This window comes from Daphnia pulex, chromosome 5 (assembly GCF_021134715.1).
Source record: "Daphnia pulex isolate KAP4 chromosome 5, ASM2113471v1".
NCBI lineage: Eukaryota > Metazoa > Arthropoda > Branchiopoda > Diplostraca > Daphniidae > Daphnia > Daphnia pulex.
Genome location: NC_060021.1, coordinates 6,467,796 through 6,486,291, shown reverse-complemented (window position 1 = coordinate 6,486,291; position 18,496 = coordinate 6,467,796). Strand labels below are relative to the sequence as shown.

The following is an 18,496-nucleotide window of genomic DNA, read 5'->3' as shown; positions in this document are numbered from 1 at the left end:
GGGATTGTTTGCAATCGACAAGAGACGATTGCGGAGGGGTGCCTCCTGTCACTTTCTTCGTCGTGGACGAAACGACTTCGGAAAAGAACCGGAAGGGCAAAAAGAATGCGAGGTAAGTACTTGACTCGAGGGTATTTTTTCTCTCTTTCCTTGAAAGCCTATTGATTTTCCCGGCGGCCGTGGTGCCGTAACGCGATATTGTGGATCGAGTACTTACTAACGCTCGTCTTTGATGGGTGGTGGTTAACACAGTGAAATGGATGGCTGGAGTGACGAAAGGAATTTGATACGCAAAGGCTCGGTGGTTCACGCACTCGCCCTCTCTGCCCAGAGGTTCAGGGAGAAGGAACCCAAAGTGAAGCAGCGCTTCCCTGTCATCAGCAACCGTAGCAGCCGGAAGAGTTCCCAAAAACTCGGAATAGGTGAGTGAGAGAGAGAGAGATCATAATCGAGTTGTTATGTGACTGGCGTTATTTATTCTCTTTTATTTTGAAAAGTTGGTTGGATGCGCAAGGATCGTCGGTGTCAAGGGCCCAACAGCCAAGGGGCTGGTGAAGAGCCGCTGGATGTCGCCCAAGCCGTAGCTCCTTCTTTGTTGAAATTGCAGCAGAGAGGAACGGGCAGCAAGTGAGTCTCTCGTCCGCGTTTCTGTTTTTCGTTTCATCTCCGTCGCCATTTTAATGACGTTATTATTCGCTTTGTAGTAATGTGGACGTCACCTTACAAAAGGCCCGCCGGCGAGTGGAACATCATTTAATCCTATTTACTAATTCCTACTTCCTTACTACTTCCGACTATTTCCTACTTACTAATTTAAACGCTAACGGCTGCCTTGCCGGCGCAGCAATGATGACTCGAATTTTTAATAGGCGTCCTAGGCGTCCTTTCTCTCTTCCCGTTGCTGTAATCAATGGCGCAAGTCTGAGATCTGTCACCTACTGTCGGTAATCAGTCTCATCACAATATTCGAATTATTTATAGCCATTCTTTAATTATTTTTGTCTTATCAAGGCCTTTGTACAGCTTCCAACATTAATGAAGCTGCCTACAGTAAGAATTTTCTTTGTTTTTTAATTTACCACTGTGATAGATGACTATTCAAGTATGTCTTGTTTTAAATTCCAGGAAAGACATTGAATCTCCTTTTTCAAGACTCAAAGGCCAAACCAAATCAACTGGAAACTACACAACCACCAACAAATTTACCCAAGTATTCTCAAACATCATAAATTCGGATGGGCAACCGGCAGCGCCCACCCCAGTGCCTTCCCCAATGCCACCTTACCCCAGCAAGTGCTCCATTCAGACGTAAGTTTTACTTCTTCAAATTATTCCTGTGCATCACTTAAACGATACTTTGTCCATCTCTCTGCAGATACTCCAGGGATGAATGCAGCATCTGCTTGTCATGTGCAACAAAACGTGGCCACTTGTAAACTGTTTCACTGTACACATTTTTATTCAGAGCATATAAGCAAAAGAAACGAATCCATTGTATTATCATGTGTAAATACAACTCTTTCAAATACTATTTCTGAAGGAGACGGATTCGGTGTATCGCGGACGATGGGAGACAACAGAAGAAAAAAAAACACATTTTGTAATAAAAACGGCTAGAATTATTGATCCTTTTTGCATTACCCCGTATGAGGTAACGAACAACAAATTTCACTTAGTTTTTTTTTGTATGTATAAAAAAGGCAGAGTGTAGTAGTGATTGTTCGAACGAGTCGGGCAGTTATAAAGAATACCAAATCTCTGTAAAAAGGCGTGGGAGGAGGCAGAGTAGAAAATTTGTAGAACGTGAGAGAACCCTGACGAGGGAGGGGAAAAAATACAAAAGAAAAAACAAAGACGAGTCTGATGGGGAAATAACGAGAGACGCAATATTAAGAAGTAAAACACAAGACAGGACAGCATTGGAGTTTGCCTCGCAAGCCAAAAGGAAACCAACTTTTACTGGAATTGTAAAAGAAGGAGCAAGACAAGACAAAACAAAAAGAAGAGTATTTAATATAAATGAAGAAATACATTTTGTACACAAAGGCCCAGGTAAATGGATGGAGTTATATGAAACAAAGAGAGACACGAAACATTCACGGATGATAGTTATTAATAATAAACACACTTTGGTTCTTTAAAAAAAAATTAAAAGAAAGAAAAGAGTATGGCCATAATATTTTTTAAAAAATGGGGAAAGAATAAAGAAGAGACAAGTTTGATGTTGGTGGGAAAAGGCCAAAGGAATTTGATCTGAAAAACAAAGTTGTTTCCGATAGAAAATGCGCTAGACAAAATTTTTCAAGACCACATAAAAGGGGAACTGCAATTGACACACACACACCACACGAAAGAGGAGTGTGTGTGTGTGTGTGTGTGGTGATTTCTTGTTTTGACGTACAGTAAGTGGATAAGGCCGCGAAAATTTTGAATTGGGTTATCTGTAAGTCACAATCACTCAATCAAGGTCGTTCGATAGTTTGGAAGAACCAATCAGTAAAGCGCTTCAGTTGCTGGGCGGCTGTCTGCGACTCGCCGGCAAGACGAGAATTGGCTTCCCGCAACCGGCGGATCTCCGCCTCGAGGGCTTGCCTACGATCCTCCTCACCGCGGAGCCGGTTCTCTAGCGATCCAACGTGCTGTTCCAGTTGATTCATCCGCAATTGCACTACATTATCCATCACCAGAGTCGAACCGATTCTTTAAATGGGAAAAAATAATCGAAACAAAATAAATATTTCGCCATTTTATTGCCAATCAATTTTGAGTTAAGCCAAACTTACCCTCCAGGAGGACTATCGGCGGACTCGGCTTCCAGGCGTAATTTTTCCGTCACGTCGTCGATCCAAGAGGTGAGCGAATCTTGGTTGTCACTTCCGTCTCGCGTCGGCTCTTCGATCTCGTCGTCCATCAGATCATCTTCGACGTCTTCCGGAGCCGAGACCATGGAGGACGCGGTGCCCTGGATGGCCCTGGCGGCGGCGTGGACCAACCGGGACCAGTCCATCTCCTCCGAGTCGGGAAGGTCGGCCATGTCGGCCGACTGGACGGATGAATTGGCGGAAGAGAGGACGGCGTTGGCCGGCCGAGCGTGAGTGACAATGACGGATGAGTCAATGTCAGCTGAGACTTCGTCAACCGCATCCGGGCTGATCAACCTCAGCAGCTCTTCCTTGAGATTTGTGCTGCACCGCTTCTGTCCGCTGCCTCCGCCACTTCCGCCGCTGCAGACGCTTCCGTTGGCGTTGGACTTGAGTTTGGCCTCGACGAACATCCGCGGGCTCTGATTCCGGCTGCTGCCGCTCGACGGAGTCAAATTTCCGGCTCCGTTGCTCTTGCTGTGCTTCCGGCGGCTGCGAGGCGACAAACTGTTGGCGCTTCCGGCCGACAGCTCGTCCTCGCTCCGCGAAGCGTAAGTGGACGTCGAAGGCGATTTGCGACTGGGTCCGTGCTGCTGGTCGGGCGTCTTGAGGGCCACCAAACGACTCTGCATGGCGTGGTGGTAATCGGGCGGATTCAGCGGACGGACTTTATTACTGTTACCGCCGGCGGTTTCTTGCGGGGCGGCCGAAGAGCTGCTGGTCGTCTGCTGGAGCCTCCGCAGGTCTTCGTAGTTGCTCATCCGGCCCACCAGACTGGGACTCTCCAGTATGGGCTTGACTTTGGTTGGCGGAGTGGAATAGACGCTGCTGGGCGGTCCCGTCGGCCGGTTCTTGACGGGCGACGACCCGTCGTGCGGGAAAATCGGATCTTGACTCCTGCTCGACTGGAGGTTCTCCATGGCCGGCGAGGGTTGGTGGACGGAAATGGCGGGAGGCGTGAAGTTTTCGCAGCTGTGTCCGGAACGGAGCCGACTCGGCGGAGGGCCCTGTCTGGACGGCAGGGGCGGAGGCGAAGTGGTGGAGCCACCGGGTCCGTTGCTGAGCAGTTCGGCTTCCAGCACTTCGGGCATGAAATCGTACCACGGATCGTCGCTAGAGTGACCGCTGGAAGTGGATTTCAAAGTGCCTTCCGGGTGAGTCGAGACGATGGCCGAGATGGTCGGGCCGCCGGCGGCAGCGGCAGCCGAAGCGGCCAGGGCGGCGGCTCCCTGGACTGTGAATGACCGAGAGCTACTGCCCGTGCCGTAACCCGAACTGCTGCTGGATCGCGGCGGGGAGACGCTGCGCTCGTAGCGCAACCGCCGGCTGTGGATCGAAACCGACTGCTGCTGGACAGCTCCCGAACTGCGAATCGTCGTGTTACCGTTCTCCATCCCCTCGCCGGCCACGTCGACGTTGTCGTACTCGCCGTCGATGCTTCCGACGATGTAGGAGCAGCTCTGGAGCGTGCAACCCTGTCGGGGAGTGTTGGGATCGACGGGCGGCAGGACCGTCACCGTGACGATGGCCGACGTTTTCAGCAGGTCCACCATCTGCTCGTGGTTGAGCGTCGCTACCGTCACCTTGCAGATTTCCACCAGCCGGAAGCCTTGGCGCAAACTCGCCTACACACCGAAACAAAAAAGATAAAAGTTAAAAATGCGAAATGAAATATCGATGGAATTTCAGGACGTTCTCCAATTGGAGAAGTGGACACAAAATTCCTTGAGACTGTCGTCTCCATTTACCTGCCAGGCTGGCCCGTGAGGCTCGACTTCCGTCACCAATCCATCCTGCATGAACGCACCCAATGAGAGAAGCATTGAATTATTATTGGCGAATTTCATTTCCGATTGATTGCCAAAAGAGGCTGAATTTCGCTGATGAGTGACTTGTGAGATGTTATCAATTCGCTTACGGGTTGGACGTGAAATCCTAGCTGCCCGACGGCATTCCTGCGGAGCGAGAGCTCCCGCGTGCCACAGCCAGACGTGACCGCGTGCAGACGGGCCACAATTTCGGGGATCTCATCCGCTTCGCAATCTCGTCCCTGGACGGTGATGCACTCGCCTGGAAAAAACGAAAGACAAGACGTCCAGACGGGTGTAAAATATCTTTTAACCCTCAGGGGTGTAGACAAAAAGAAAGGGAAAACGTTGGACCACGCACCTTGATGGTAATAGAGTTTAATGCTGGACGTTGACGACGTCCATCCCAGAATGGCTTTACAAGAGACGGCCCAGATGCATTCCTTGGTGCTCTCTTCGACGAGGACGAGGCTGTCGCCCGAGATGCCCAGCAAGCTGTCAGTCTGCCGGACCGATCCGCCGCCGCCGCTAAAGTCATCCACCGACACTTGCCAGCAAATGGCACCCGCCTGGACGGCGTCCGGGAAGAATTTCGGTTTGAGGCGCTCCTTTTTGCGGCTGCTGAACGTCAAGATTGGGAACTTTGATCCGCTATCCAACGTGTTGCCCGTCACGTAATTCGTCGCCAAATCCTGGAAAAACAAAAACAAAAAAGACACAAAAGGTTATTGAAAAATTGGTGTCGCAACGTCTGAAAGCTACGACCCCAAAAAAGATTGAAGAAGAAGTCATTTTTCACAACAGAAAATCCCAACCGATAACCGTTACAGAGACCTCTGCCACATCCCCCCCACCCTGCGTTGCTCTTTTGCCCTTTTAAGAGGATGGCACAATCAGCCCGAGTCAGTCGAGTGGAAAGGAGAATCACCGGTAACGGGAGAAGAAGTCGTTCTGCGTGGTTTAAAGCTCCGTTACAGTACCAATGCTGTTGCTGTTGTGCCCTCCTCGGAAACAAAAAAAAAACCTCTTTCAACTAATTCAAGCGGAAATTATTGAATAACATTCCTACTTCCCCCCCACCGAAAAACGCCAGCCAGCCAGCCAGCCGGCAAGGTTAATAACGTGCAAACTCCCCCCCTCCTCGTCTTCTGGTAAATATTTCAAAAATCAAAAAATGAGGAAAAAAGGAAAGAAAAGGAATGCGCATTTGGGCGGCTTCGATCTGACGGGCGACGGACATAATCAGGGCAACAGTTTTGTGAAATCTAATCCTGGCCGTGTTACACTAGATCGACTTTTTTGTTCGGGCTCTGAACCGATGTGGAATTTGTTTCTGTAGCCCCCAAAATGGAATCGCTGACTGTGACGACCAACGACGACAAAGAATCTGCGGTCGACTAGGTAGTAACGGATCCCCCCCCCCCCCGCCAAATCAATGGGCCGCGGCTGGGCAAACCCACCTTGAGGTATTCCTGGCGCGTCCGCGTGGCCATGGTGGCGAACTTTTGCGAGCGATGGGCCGCGTGTTCGGCGTTGATGATTTTGGCCAGCAAGAAATCGACAAAGGCCTGCGATTTGGGGAAAGTGGCCCCGCCGGGGATGGGCGGCCCGAAGATGGGCACCTCCTTGGAGCGGCTGACGGCCACCTGATACTGCGTGTGCTCGGTGCACGGGTGCAAGACGCGGACGATGATGAAAACGTGCTGGAACTGCGAGCGGATGTTCTTGGGCGTGAAAGGCAGGGCGCCCGGCTCCTGGAAGACGATCGTCACAATGTCGTTGCCGATGTGCCTCTTGCGCAACAGCTGCTGCCGGTTGTTGGGCGTGAACGGCAGCAGCGACGAGACGTGGAACATGAGCTCGCGATCCTGGTACTGCGAATACAGCGAGTACAGGCCCGTAGAGTCCATCTTGTTGTCCAGGCCGGCCTTGTATTTTTCAAAGCCCCGCAGGCGGACACGCTGGCCGATCAGGTTGAGGAAGTCGTCGAACGCCTGGCCGCCCTCCTCGTTGTTGTACATTTCCTCCTCGGTCGACTGGCCGGCCTTGCAGTAGAGGATGCCCACCTTGTAGTGGTTGGACAATCCTTGCTGGTCCAGTTTGAGAAGCTGCTGCTCGGTCGTGGGGCCCGGGATGGCCAGCCGCAGGCAAGGCAGGTGGATTTCCGGCGAGACCATGTCCAGGACTTCGCGCAGGGAGAGACCTTTGGGTCCGGGCGGCTTCAGCGAAGGGATGGCCTCCTCCAGGACCGTCCCACGCAGAGTGGCCAGCTCGCTGGTCCGGATGATGATCCTGTAAATGTACTGATCCTTGAGGTGACTGTGATGGGTGTTGTGGTGGTGGTTGTGGTGATTGTGGTGGTGGCCGCTGCTGGACTCGCTCTCGCTGGGCGACATCTTCTCACGGCGGATGCTAATGGCTATCGGCCCAAGGTTCTCGTCCATTCCTGGATGGATTGCAAAGGTGGTGTTAATTATGACATTTCCGGAATAAAAAAAAAAATAAAAATTTATAAACTTACCAAACCAATTTTGATGTTCTTGGGCGTAGAAATGGTTGCCGTAGTAGAAGGCGCCCTGGTCGCCGCGTTCCAGGACGGACGGCTGTTTCTGATAGGGGCAGATGCCGTGCCGCCAGTGCGATTTGCCGGGCGGGAATTCCAGGACGCTAACACCGTATGTGCTGATGGGACGATGGAGGAGAGTCGGCGACGGGTGTTGCTGCTGCGGCTGCTGGAGCTGCGGGCTGGAACACCTCGAGACGCCGACGCACCACTCGGGCTCGCCGCCCAACTCGTTGCGGAAGAACGGGCAACTGTGCAGCAGCTGGTTGCTCTTGCCGTCGCCCGTGTCCACCTCGTCGACGGGCGCCGTCGGCGGGACGGCATCCACCGCCACTTCCGCCGGAGGAGGGAAACTCATTTGCGTCTTCAATTTGCCTTTGCCGCTGCTCGACAGGCTGCCGGACGAGCCGGTCGAAGCGGCGGCGGCGGCCAGCGACGACGAATTGGCCATGGCCGACGAGGAGTTGGACGAAGCGGAAGAAGAAGAGGCCGACGCCATCGAGGCGGCCGACGCTCCTGTCGTGGTGTTGCGGCGCTGGGCCAGTAATCCGCGCAGCCGGGCGGCGTAACCCAAGTTGACGCTCATGCTCTGACAGTCGTGATGGGCAAAGGCTTTGCGCTTGAGCCGCTCGTCCAATCTGGCCTCCATGTCGCTGGCGTCGCGCTCCAGCGTCGACAGATCCGGTTCCGGCGATCCTGAGATCCCGTTGAGTCCCTTGGAATTGGACGACGAAGAAGAGCCGCTGCCGCTGGACGCGTTGCCACCGCCGCCGCGGAGCCGCTTAAAGATGGACGGCTCCGATGCGGATCTCGACGTCGAGTTGCTGGCCGAAGAGGAGGAAGACGCGCCGGTTTGGACGGCCACGACCGAGGCGGCGATGGCTGTCGTCGTCGCCGGAATGCTGGAGGGTTTGTGCTCCTTGTTGGAACGATCACGGTCCCAAAATCGCTGGAATTTGGAACGGGGTTTCGGACTGGATGCATCCGCCGGCAGAGTGGCGCTTCGGCTCACCGGTGGCTGGACACCTGTTCCGACTGGAGGCTCCGGCGTGCTGCGCCTATTCCGGAACGGGAATTTAAAAAAAAAAAAAAAAAAAACGAAAATGAATGAAATGATTGTGTGCAAAAAGCAAGAAGAAGTGCTGGACAAAGTGGCGGAAAAGACATTGACCGCGCTGTCAATGATCCATTTGTTGATTTCTTTTCAAAAATAAAAACCTACCGGAGCATGACGGCCTGTTGTTGCTGGACAGCCAAAGAGTAAGAGCCAGTGGGCAACGGTAGAGACGTTCCGGCTGGCTCCGATTGCGTGTTAGTCACGGCGGCCCTGGTCGAATGAAAGTTGGGCTTGAGCAGCTCGGCCAGCCGGCTGGGCGCGCATCCGACCGGTTTGGCGTGAACGGGATCGTCCAAATCTCTTTCGGGCGACGAGCGACTGGGCACCAGACTGCCGTTGCCATTGCTGCTGCTTCCGCTTCCGCTGCTCTGGGCGCCGAGGTCGCGCAGTAGGGCGAAAAAGCTTTCGCGCTCGGCTCCGCTGGCCAGGGCGTCCAGTGAGCCGTGACTGCCGCCGAAATCGCCACGCTGACGCTGCTGTTGCTGCTGCTGCTTGCCGGAACCGTTTGAACTGACGGGACTCGGCAGGACGTGGGGACCACCTCCCGCTGCGCTCGATCCGGACAAGGACCCTCCTCCAACGTTCCCAGGAGTCTGCGTGTATGGGTAAAACAACAACACGTTCATCCGTTATTCCAAATCGGGACAAAACATTCGAAACAGACAGAAAAATAAAACAACCAAAATTACAAATCAAGAAAAAAGAATTCCGTTAGGATTTGGGTTCGTTGTCTCGACGCGCTTATCAACGATGGAAGCGAGACCGAGAAATTCCAGGGAACAACAACAACAACAACAGCGCGCAATTTTTTTTCCTTCAAATTAAAACCTATTATTCCCTTCCCCAACTCCGAGCGGGAAGAAAGAAAAAAAAAAGAAAAAAAAATTCCCGTCGCAATTAAAAATGATTTTGTTGCGTATGTATGTGTTGGAAGAATTTCTCTCTCATCAGATGAGCGCGCCCCGCGTCTCAAATTTTTTCCCGTTGCGCCGACCAACCTCAATCAAAGCCACACGGTTATTTCCCATCCCCACTTGTTTTTTTTCTTTTCCCCCCACTGGAAAAATTTGTTTTATAAATGTTCATTTTTTCTTTTTTCCAGTCATCCTTTTTCTAGAGAGAAAAAGAGAAATGTCTAGTACAGAAAAAAAAGATGGAGGATTTATCCTTTCATCTTCCTTTGTCTGTGTTTGGTTGCGTGATTCACGTCATTCCACGACAGCCCTTTTTTTCGTTTCCCCTAGAACAAAAGAACACACACACACAGAATATGGAAAAAATAAAAAACTTAAAACGCAATGTTAAGGTTTCATTGGCATTTCGATACAAAGACAAAAAAAAAAGAAAAAAGGAGAAACCGGTCGAGTAAAGATCCGGTGACTTGGCTATAGGGGGGTGGAGAGAGAACAAAAACTAAATAAAAACATTCGCCCGGAAATCCTCACAAACTCCCCAAAAAAATTTTTTTAGACTGTCGAGATTGTGTGTTTGGGCTTGCATAACCATACACACACAGACGACAGCAGTAGCGATAACAATACACAAGCTTACACAACGCACACACACATAGTTAACGCGCATGGGGACGGATTTTCTTTGGGCTCCTTTTTGCTTCATGTTTTTAATATTTTGGTGGGGCTTCTTCCGCCTTTTTTCTTTCCCCCCAAAATCGACTGGGAAAAGGCATTTTGGTGGGTGGGTTGGTCGTTTTTTTTTGATCGGATTCGGACACACGGGAACCCCGCCCACTTGAAAATTGAAATTAATAAGGAGGAGGGGACAGAAGGCGGAAGAGATTTGCTGGTTTTAATAATTCGATTGAAGGTGGAAAGTTAGAAAGAAGAAAAAAGGATGAGAAAAAGATTGAGAGAGATGATGATGATGAAGCCGTACCTGAGTTCTGGAACGCGGTTTGCTGTTGCCGTTGGCGTCCGTTTCGCTGTTGGAGGAGGAGGCGGCGGGATGAGTTGAATTGTTGGCGGTGCCGGCCAGACTGCCGTTGGAGCGACTCAGAGACGCCATACCGGAACTGAAGGAGCGGCCGGGCTTTTGGCCGGCGTCAGAAGAACCCGACTGGTGATGATTGTTGGTCGGGTGCCACGGCCCGGTCGATGATGATGACGACGACGATGAACCACCGCCGCCGCTGACGCCGCCGCTGGATCCGGACGGATGATTGTGAGCCGTCATGGAGCGGCCGCTGCCCATCACGCGCTGTTCTCTGTACGAGGCTCGGCTGTCGGGAGCTCCGAATCGGTAAGGCGACTGAGACTGAGGTTGTTGTTGCTGTTGTTGTTGCTGTTGTTGCTGCTGTTGTTGTTGGGGATGGTGGGTCGACGGGGGAGCCGTCGTCGTCGGATGAAACATTCTAACGGGTGGGCCGGATTCTCCGGTGGAGACCAATTCCATTTTGTTATTGGCCGTCAAGTTGGCAGTGGCCGAGCGTGAAGGCGCCATGGATGTCGAAGAGGCGGAAGAAGAAGAGGAGGACGCTGTTACTGTCGACATGACATTCGCTCATCTTATCCCCAACATCCGGATTCTCCTTCCGGCTTCCTATGTCAAACCTCCGCCTTTCCCCCCCTTCTCTCTCTCTTTGGTACCGCCCCTTTTCTCACCGAGTGGCTCTCCAAGACACACAAACGGAGGGTGGGGTGTGACGTCTGAAAATGTTCCAGGACTGCGAAAATAAAAACCTGGCAAGCCAAATAGAAAAAAAGGAAAAAATTGAAATTTCAATGCAATCGTCCATTCATCGTGACGGGCAGCTATGCCATCCATTCCACATTCCGACGTCATTAAGAACACACAGACACAGACACGCACCCATACAGAGATGCCATCCAAAAATGTTGAAACGAACGAATCATCCCGCCATTTTTCTCATTTCTTTTTTCATCATCATCATCCGACTTGTTATTTCTGCGGCAAACAAAGAAACGAAAAAATCTAAAATAAAACACGCACGACGGAAGAAGTTGTACGACCGCACACACACGGGAGAGACTCCCGTCTCCCCAAAAAAGAAAAAAAAAAGTGAAGAAGAAAAATGCTTGTGCGTCTTCCCGTTTTTGCGGTTGGGAAACCTTGCCGCTCCATTTAGCGTGCGGATATTGAATAACCCTTTGCAACCGTAAGGTTTCTTCTTCTTCTTCTTCTTGGAGAAGGTAACGCCGTAATAATAATAGGTGGTCGACCCCCTTTTTTCTTCTTTTAGATCTTCTTTAGTTCCTGCCAAGAGACAAAAACCTCCAACAAGAAGAACCTTCTCACGGCACAGTTCAAAACCTTTTTTCTTCTTCTTCTTCTTCTGGGCTGTTATGGCCCCGTGTGTTTAGACACGACGGGGAAAAAATGGTGTTGTGTACAACTTCCTCCGCAAGTAGGTCGGATCGAATGATCCGTAAATAACACACAACTCCCAAAAACATAATCATAAAAAAAAAGGCTACACACACACAAACAAACAAACGTAGAGAATTCGGTAAACCGACAAATCAATGAACCTTGTCTAGCTTATAGACAAAAGTTCCATTTCCGGAGCACAAGTGGAAATAACTTTTCTCTTTTTTTCAAAAACTTTTTTTGGTCGTCATCCATCCCCAAATTCTCTTTCACATCAAAACAATAGACATTTCTCGCTTCCATCAGTTTTTTTATTTTATTTTATTTTCTAACTTTTATTGATGAGGACACGCCGCTTTCTCTCTCCAGTACAGGGGAGGAGGCGAAAACACATGGAGTCTGAGAAATGTGGAGTGAGAGGGTTGGCCTCCACCCGGGTCAGTGACACCGGGTCACACACCCGTTTCCGGTAGTAAGGGACTACAAGTAGAAGAAGAAGAAGAAGAAGAGTATAGACTATATATATACCCTCCTTTATACTTACAACTGGTACAACCGAAGAAAAAAAGCTCTGCGTGTTGTAGAGGGTGAAAAAGGAGGAGAGATGTTGTTGTGGGCCAACCCCCTCCACGCCAGAACCCTGGACGAAGGAAAACGGCGGCCCCAATAAAAATGGGCCGAGCCTACCAATGTTATCTTCCATAACAATAACGTCTGTGTTTGCCAGGATGGGCCCCAGTTTCTTTCTCCCCCCTACACACACCCCCTCTAGCACACTTCTTCTTCTTCTTCCAGGCAGTTTAAGGTTGTTTGAGTGTGTATGACACGAAACATGCTCCCAGATGATTCAAACCCTCCGCCATTCCGGCCACCACCACCACCACCAAAAGTCAATGTTCATTTTCTTTTATCGATTGTATACAAGAGCCATTGGCTGTTGTAACCTTCTAATTAAAAAAGAAGAAAAACGTCCGCCGGAGTAAAATGGAAAAAGGTCATTTCCATAAATCTCGGACGCGGGCAGACTCTCTCTCGAGTGCAACACATTTTTCAAAAAAAAAAAAGTCACAAATAACCGGGGAGGGAGCGACTTTTTTTTTCAAACAGCAGCAGCCCAGGCAGACTCCACCCCTCAACTTTGTACAACACAAACTGTTTTGATTGAAAATAAAATAAATAACTCGAGGGAAAAAAAAGGAAAAATAAAAAAGAGTTGGGAGTCATCATCATCGTCGGTTTTGTATGGCCGGCGGGCAACTCTGCTTCAAACAACAACAACAACAACAACGAAAAAAAAGCCCATAAATAACCAAACGGCCCATTCGAAACATTCTTCCAAAAGAAGAAACAACAACAGCGATCGTTCAGAAAAACTTTCAGAACTTCCTCTCCGTTCTTTCATTATGAAATCTCTCCTTCACTGTTGTTGTTGTTGTTGTTGCTGTTGTTGTTGCCTAGGTACATCGATCGCTTTTGACTTGACTGGGACCTGATTATAGAGTTTGGATCTTGGCTGGCGCGTCACGACCCGTTTCAAGGGGGGGAGTTTACAAACTCGACGCCGGGTCTCGACCAGAAAAAAAGTTTAATTGTACACAATCCGCCAGTCTCTGGTGTGTGTGTGTGTGTAAAGAATTCACGACTATGACGCAAAACGCTCACTCACACACGCCGGCACTCGACCTTGGTTGCCGATTCCGTAAAGAAGAAGAAGAAGAAGAAGCACCTTGGGGCGGAATGAAAACTACCTGTAAGCCTTTTGCCAAAGACTTTTTACACCCAAGGATCGCCGGAGGTAAAGCGTGCCAAAAGCCATAGCGATCGGCTTTTTTTTTTTTTTTTAAAGAAGATAAAAGAAGAAGAAAAAAGGGGAAATAGTTGTCGAAAATAGAAACTTGCCAAATAAAAAGAAAAAGAACCAGAGCGGATAAATCCAGTGGGTAAATCGTACGACACATTCTCTCTCTCTTTAAAATAATGTTTCACTCCGCCTTCTCGCGCTGGATTAAAAAGAGGACAAACAAAAAATGTGTTTGACAATCCGGCACGTGAAGAAGAAGAGGAGAAGAAGAAGTCTGAAACAAAAAAAACAAGTGAAATCGGAGAGCCTGGCCAAGCACGTCTGGAAAACCCAAAAAACATTTTTGAATCAAACCGGCATGTTGAGTTTCAGCCGCCAAAATTGGCTCGCCCAGAGAGCACAGAAACTCGATCCTGACAAAAAACCTCCAGCAGGTTCTTTCTTTCTCTGTGTGTGTGTGTGTAAAAAAATGTGATCAAGTTCAGTTTGTGTTTCCTTTTGACTTTCCAAATGACTTGGCATTTCCATTCGATTATTACGAGTGGTTCAAAAGTGTCCGTACGCAACAACAATCCGGCTAGACCTTCCACTTCCAAAAATCAATGCAAAGTTGTGTGATTAATTACCAGCCGAGATTACGTATTATACAGTCGCTTGAATCACCCCTTGCCTCGCACTACCAGGAATTGTCTCTCGAGTTTCGTTTTAATGAACGTCGTGCCCCACACACACACACACACAGGATATTTTACAATCCTTGAAGAAGAAGAAGAAGAAAAATACCCTTAAAGTTTTCTTTCTTTTAACTTTTCTCTCTCTCTCTTTCTTGTGTGTTGTGTTGTTGATACCCTAAAAGAGACAAGAAAAGCCTGGGCGGAAGCAGGAAACCGCAACAATCTCCTATCGGCCCAGGGGAGAGACGGAGAGAGAGAGAGAGAGAGAAGTCAAATAAAATGGAGAGAAAAAACGAGCGGTGGCGAAGGGGGAATAGAAAATAAATTTCAAATGCCAAGACGATTGAGGAAGGAAGGAGGTGGAAATGGCCAATCAACTCGTTTGTCGACTAGCATTGCGAGAGAGAGAGTCTCTAGACCAGAATTGGTCAAACTGACACCGAGTGTGTCGCAAAACTCGTTCTCTCCCCCCCACCAATCATTTCAAAAGAAATAGAGAGTTTTTTTCTAGTTGTGTGTGTTAGCTAGTCGCTAGTAGCGGCCCTTTCTCTCTTGCGATGACCATTTCCAGCAGCACTCTCACTCACAACAACAACAACATCATCCCACCAAACAACTTGGGGAGAAGAAAAAACCCCAAAAGCCCAAAGAAATCTACACACCAAGATGTCGGTTGTTTTCTCACAGTTTTCACGAAATTCTGCTGGTACCGGTCGACGTATCCATTGGAGGTTTGAGGAGATAACAAACAACACAAGTGAACTGGGCTGGACTGTCTTTTTTCTTCTTCTCTAATAAATGTCTCGACACAGAAACACATCCGCCCCGTGACTGCGGATGAAGGTGACGCTCGAGCAGCAACGCATCACACACACACACACGGCGGGACACACGCGGCGGAGTCGAAAACACGCAGCCGTCAGGTCCAAGTAGGGAGAACCGACTGAGCAGCAGCAGCAGCAGCGAGTGAAACACACAAACAGCCGAGAGGAGAGAGAAAAAAAGGCCAAAAAAGAAAAAAAAAAAGAGAAAAGAACCTCATCCGCCGTTGGTTTTCTTTCTATACTACACGGACGACGATGAGACTCCGCCCACTCCTTCCATCCAGGGCCCGTTAAGGCAGCAGCACACGGCTCGAGCCCCCTTCTTCTTCTCACTGGAAATCTTTTGATGTGGAATACATTTTCTTTTCTTTCTTGAGCTTCTTTTTTAGCTTCTTCTTCCCATAGCGTTCGCTTTGAATTTGACCTCGTGAAAAAATGTCGTCGTCACACGCTTTTTTGCTTTGTTTCTTTCGTTCGGGAGCAATTAAGACCGAAAGGCGTTATAAGGACACACACACACACACGGTCGTCGTCGTCACAACTTCCGTTGTTCTTCTCTCCCCCTCGCCTGGAACAAAAAGAAAAGAAGAAAAAAAAAACCCGACAGAAAATGACAATCAGAGCGGAGTGGCTTGTGATTTGCAGAGCGTCGTATGAGTGAGCATGTCGACTCGTTCGTTAGTCACGCACACACGCATTCGGCAGGCGGAGGAGGAGGAGGCGGTATACCGTAGCAGTGGTGGTGGCAGTAGTAGTAGTATAGTAGTGGCTTGCCTTTTTTCTTATTTTCGTTTTGGGGGAAGGAAAGACAAGGATTTTTGAATAGTCTATTGAAACGGTCACGCTCCGCCTGAGGCCAACAAAATAATAAAATAAAAAAAAAGGTTTTTTCTTCTTCTATTTTCTGTGTTGTGTATTTGTGTGACTTGGGTCCGTCTCCCAGCTCGACAGACAAAAGACACACAGAGCCTACCCCCTCGGACGGACTGAATTTCCCCAGAAAAAATAACAGAAACGGCCCAGAAAAAAAAAAACAATTTCAAAGGAGCTGAGGCAAAATGTCTTTGTGTTTGTGTATCGTTTTCAAACGATTCCGATCCCGGCGAAAGAGAGAGAAAGAGAAAAAGAGATGTTAAACAATCTTCATCATCATCATCAAATAAGCAGTCGGGCGGCAGGAGAGAGAGAGAGAGAGAGTGATGACTAGCGTTCATTGATACGGCCGGCTGAACGAGTCACTTATGCGTAACATTCCCACGATCCCCCGGCGTGTTGCTGCTCACCAATGCGAGGCGAGAAAAGAAAAATAGAAAGAAGATCCAATGACAGAAAGAAAAAAGAGACATTTTCCTATTATTTTGATTTGATGACGAAAAGAAAAAAAGGGAGCAGAGAAAATGTGTTGTCCAGGCGGGGGTGGAGGAGGAACCGGATCGATCCAAACAACAACAACAACAACAACAACAACACGACACCGGAAGTTGTGTCCCATAGAATGAATGAAACCTGTGTGTATTGCGTTGCACAACTTTTTTATTTTTGTCGAGGGACCCCTTCCATTACACCGGAAGGATTTTTTTTTCTCCCCCTTTCCTTTTTGTTTTAAATAAAATTTATCTCTTTTACAGGTTTATGGCCGCGCTCGTTTGTTTTATCTCTATGGCTATTTGATGTGAACATTGCCAGGAGCCCCAGCTGGTGGACCTGGTCCTTGGTGTCAACCTGCTGCTGCTATTATCCCATACAGAGTGTGTGTGTGTGTGTGTGTACAGTCCAGGAAGCCCCCCTTCCTCCATTTAATCAATAAAAACAGGAATAACACCCAGGGAATCAGAACGACCTGCTAGGCCTTTGCGAAGAGTCAACACAGATTTGGAGAAAGAAACCACATGGTTTGATTGTAAACCCACTGAGCGTGAACAACCAAGACAACTCCAAAAGAGTAACTCTGGGCCATGTGCTGCAAACTTGATGTTCACTAGGCCTCTGAGAACTTGATTAGCTTTTGTACCTGAATCAAACAAGTTGCTTCACCTCAAACTTCCTGAACTTGACGGCAGCTTTTTTTGAATCAACGTGGGCCCAGCCTGATGCTACAAGGAAAGTCATGATCACTCCACAAGTGGAACCCAACCACAATATTGGAATGCCATCCCTATATACGAACGGGAAACACAGGTCACACACACACACACTGTGTGTGTGTGAGACTGCACTGTGATCCTTTTGTTCCAAGTCTATTTCCCCAATTTTGACAGACAAAAGATAAAAATAACAGCGTTACCTTGATTTTTGAACGTCAACGGCGGGAAAAAGTAATCCAGGCACTTGAGACATAAAACATCACTCGAGATTGGAGGACAGAAAATAATAATAAACTGGAAGCACTGATTTGTGATTGTGGTGTGGCTGTTGATGTTTGAAGCGAACCCGACGCTAGGCCCCAAACGTCAGAAACCTTCTCACACACCCGGAAGCCATTTTAAAACCGTTACAACCGCAACCTGTTGGCAGCGGCGAGAACTACAAAATCCAAATTTTTTTTAAATAAAATAAAATAAAAATAATAATACTGTTTCGTTTTGTTCTGTTTTTTTTTTTCCCAACAAATAATAATTATTTCATTTTATTATTTTACGGTATTTTAATTATGAACGAAATCGTTTATTTCGCGTGAACTTTGTAGAGCAGTGCCTTTAAAAAAAAACAACACACAAAGTTGGAGTAATCGTAAAATAAATTGTCTGGGGCCTGGGCCGTGTGTCTTCGGCATGTTCCTAAATGATTTTATAATACCCCCTCACCGGCGATGGCATGCAAGGTTTTGTTTTTATCCCTCTCCGAAAAACTAATCTTTTGACTCTGGCAGTCGTTAGCGGCAAGATTTGAATACCAACACGTCACGAGCGCGAGAATAGCATTCCTGTCCTATGTGTGTATAGCGCGGCGGAGACGCTTTTTTGCAAGGTCATTTGCAACTTGCAAGAGTGGTTGGTACATTCTGATATTTTCGTTCAAATTTAAACGAACGACGCATCATTGGCAAAAGAGTCGCAGGCCTTCGCACCATAACAGCTCTCACTGCTGTCTATGGTTACACACGCGAGTTCCTAAAATTAGTTCCGCATAACTGGCCGTGTTGGGTCGCCGAGTTGCGGGCTGTCGCCAGGCTGCGGACGAAATTTGAACGCGAAAAAAGGAAACCCTGAAGGGTGGAGGGGGGAAAAAAAGTATAAGAAAACCAAGAAAACTTTAAATAGAACATGACATCTACAGAAGAAGAGAGTCGGCCATTTTTTCTGTTTCTACTTTATTACGACACGGTGACTGGCTACTACACAGTTATTGGTTGAAAAACTGTACGGGTGCCACCGGTACAGCATGCGGCAATTAGCGTCCAATATGTTTGTGGGCGCGTACTGGTGTAGTACGTACTGTATACATTTAAAAATAAACGCGCAACGACACGACCCCCCTTTTTCTTGGTGGAATTTTCTTTCTTT

The 18,496-nt window shown here is 48.5% G+C and overlaps 1 protein-coding gene and 1 long non-coding RNA gene across 4 annotated transcripts; one reads left to right on the top strand and one right to left on the bottom strand.

Moving 5' to 3' along the window:
- Window positions 1-1,138: 1,138 nt before the first annotated feature.
- Window positions 1,139-1,531, top strand: LOC124195095. The gene is made up of 2 exons (XR_006875132.1): window positions 1,139-1,308; window positions 1,376-1,531. It is a non-coding gene; the product is annotated as an uncharacterized LOC124195095 (long non-coding RNA).
- LOC124195094 (signal-induced proliferation-associated 1-like protein 1) lies at window positions 1,472-17,479 on the bottom strand. Of its 3 annotated transcripts, none has more exons than XM_046589581.1 (10): window positions 17,278-17,479; window positions 10,243-11,045; window positions 8,455-8,942; window positions 7,191-8,290; window positions 6,130-7,115; window positions 5,031-5,361; window positions 4,780-4,931; window positions 4,610-4,654; window positions 2,784-4,486; window positions 1,472-2,700 (listed from the first exon to the last, which is right to left on the bottom strand). In XM_046589581.1, the coding sequence occupies exons 2-10, from the start codon at window positions 10,855-10,857 to the stop codon at window positions 2,463-2,465; spliced, it is 5,658 nt and encodes a 1,885-aa protein (XP_046445537.1). In that variant the 5' UTR covers window positions 10,858-11,045; window positions 17,278-17,479; the 3' UTR covers window positions 1,472-2,462. The 3 variants fall into 3 exon arrangements, with proteins under 3 accessions (XP_046445537.1, XP_046445539.1, XP_046445538.1); XM_046589583.1 differs by lacking the exon at window positions 17,278-17,479 and adding an exon at window positions 15,207-17,254; XM_046589582.1 differs by lacking the exon at window positions 17,278-17,479 and adding an exon at window positions 14,832-15,161.
- Window positions 17,480-18,496: the final 1,017 nt, after the last annotated feature.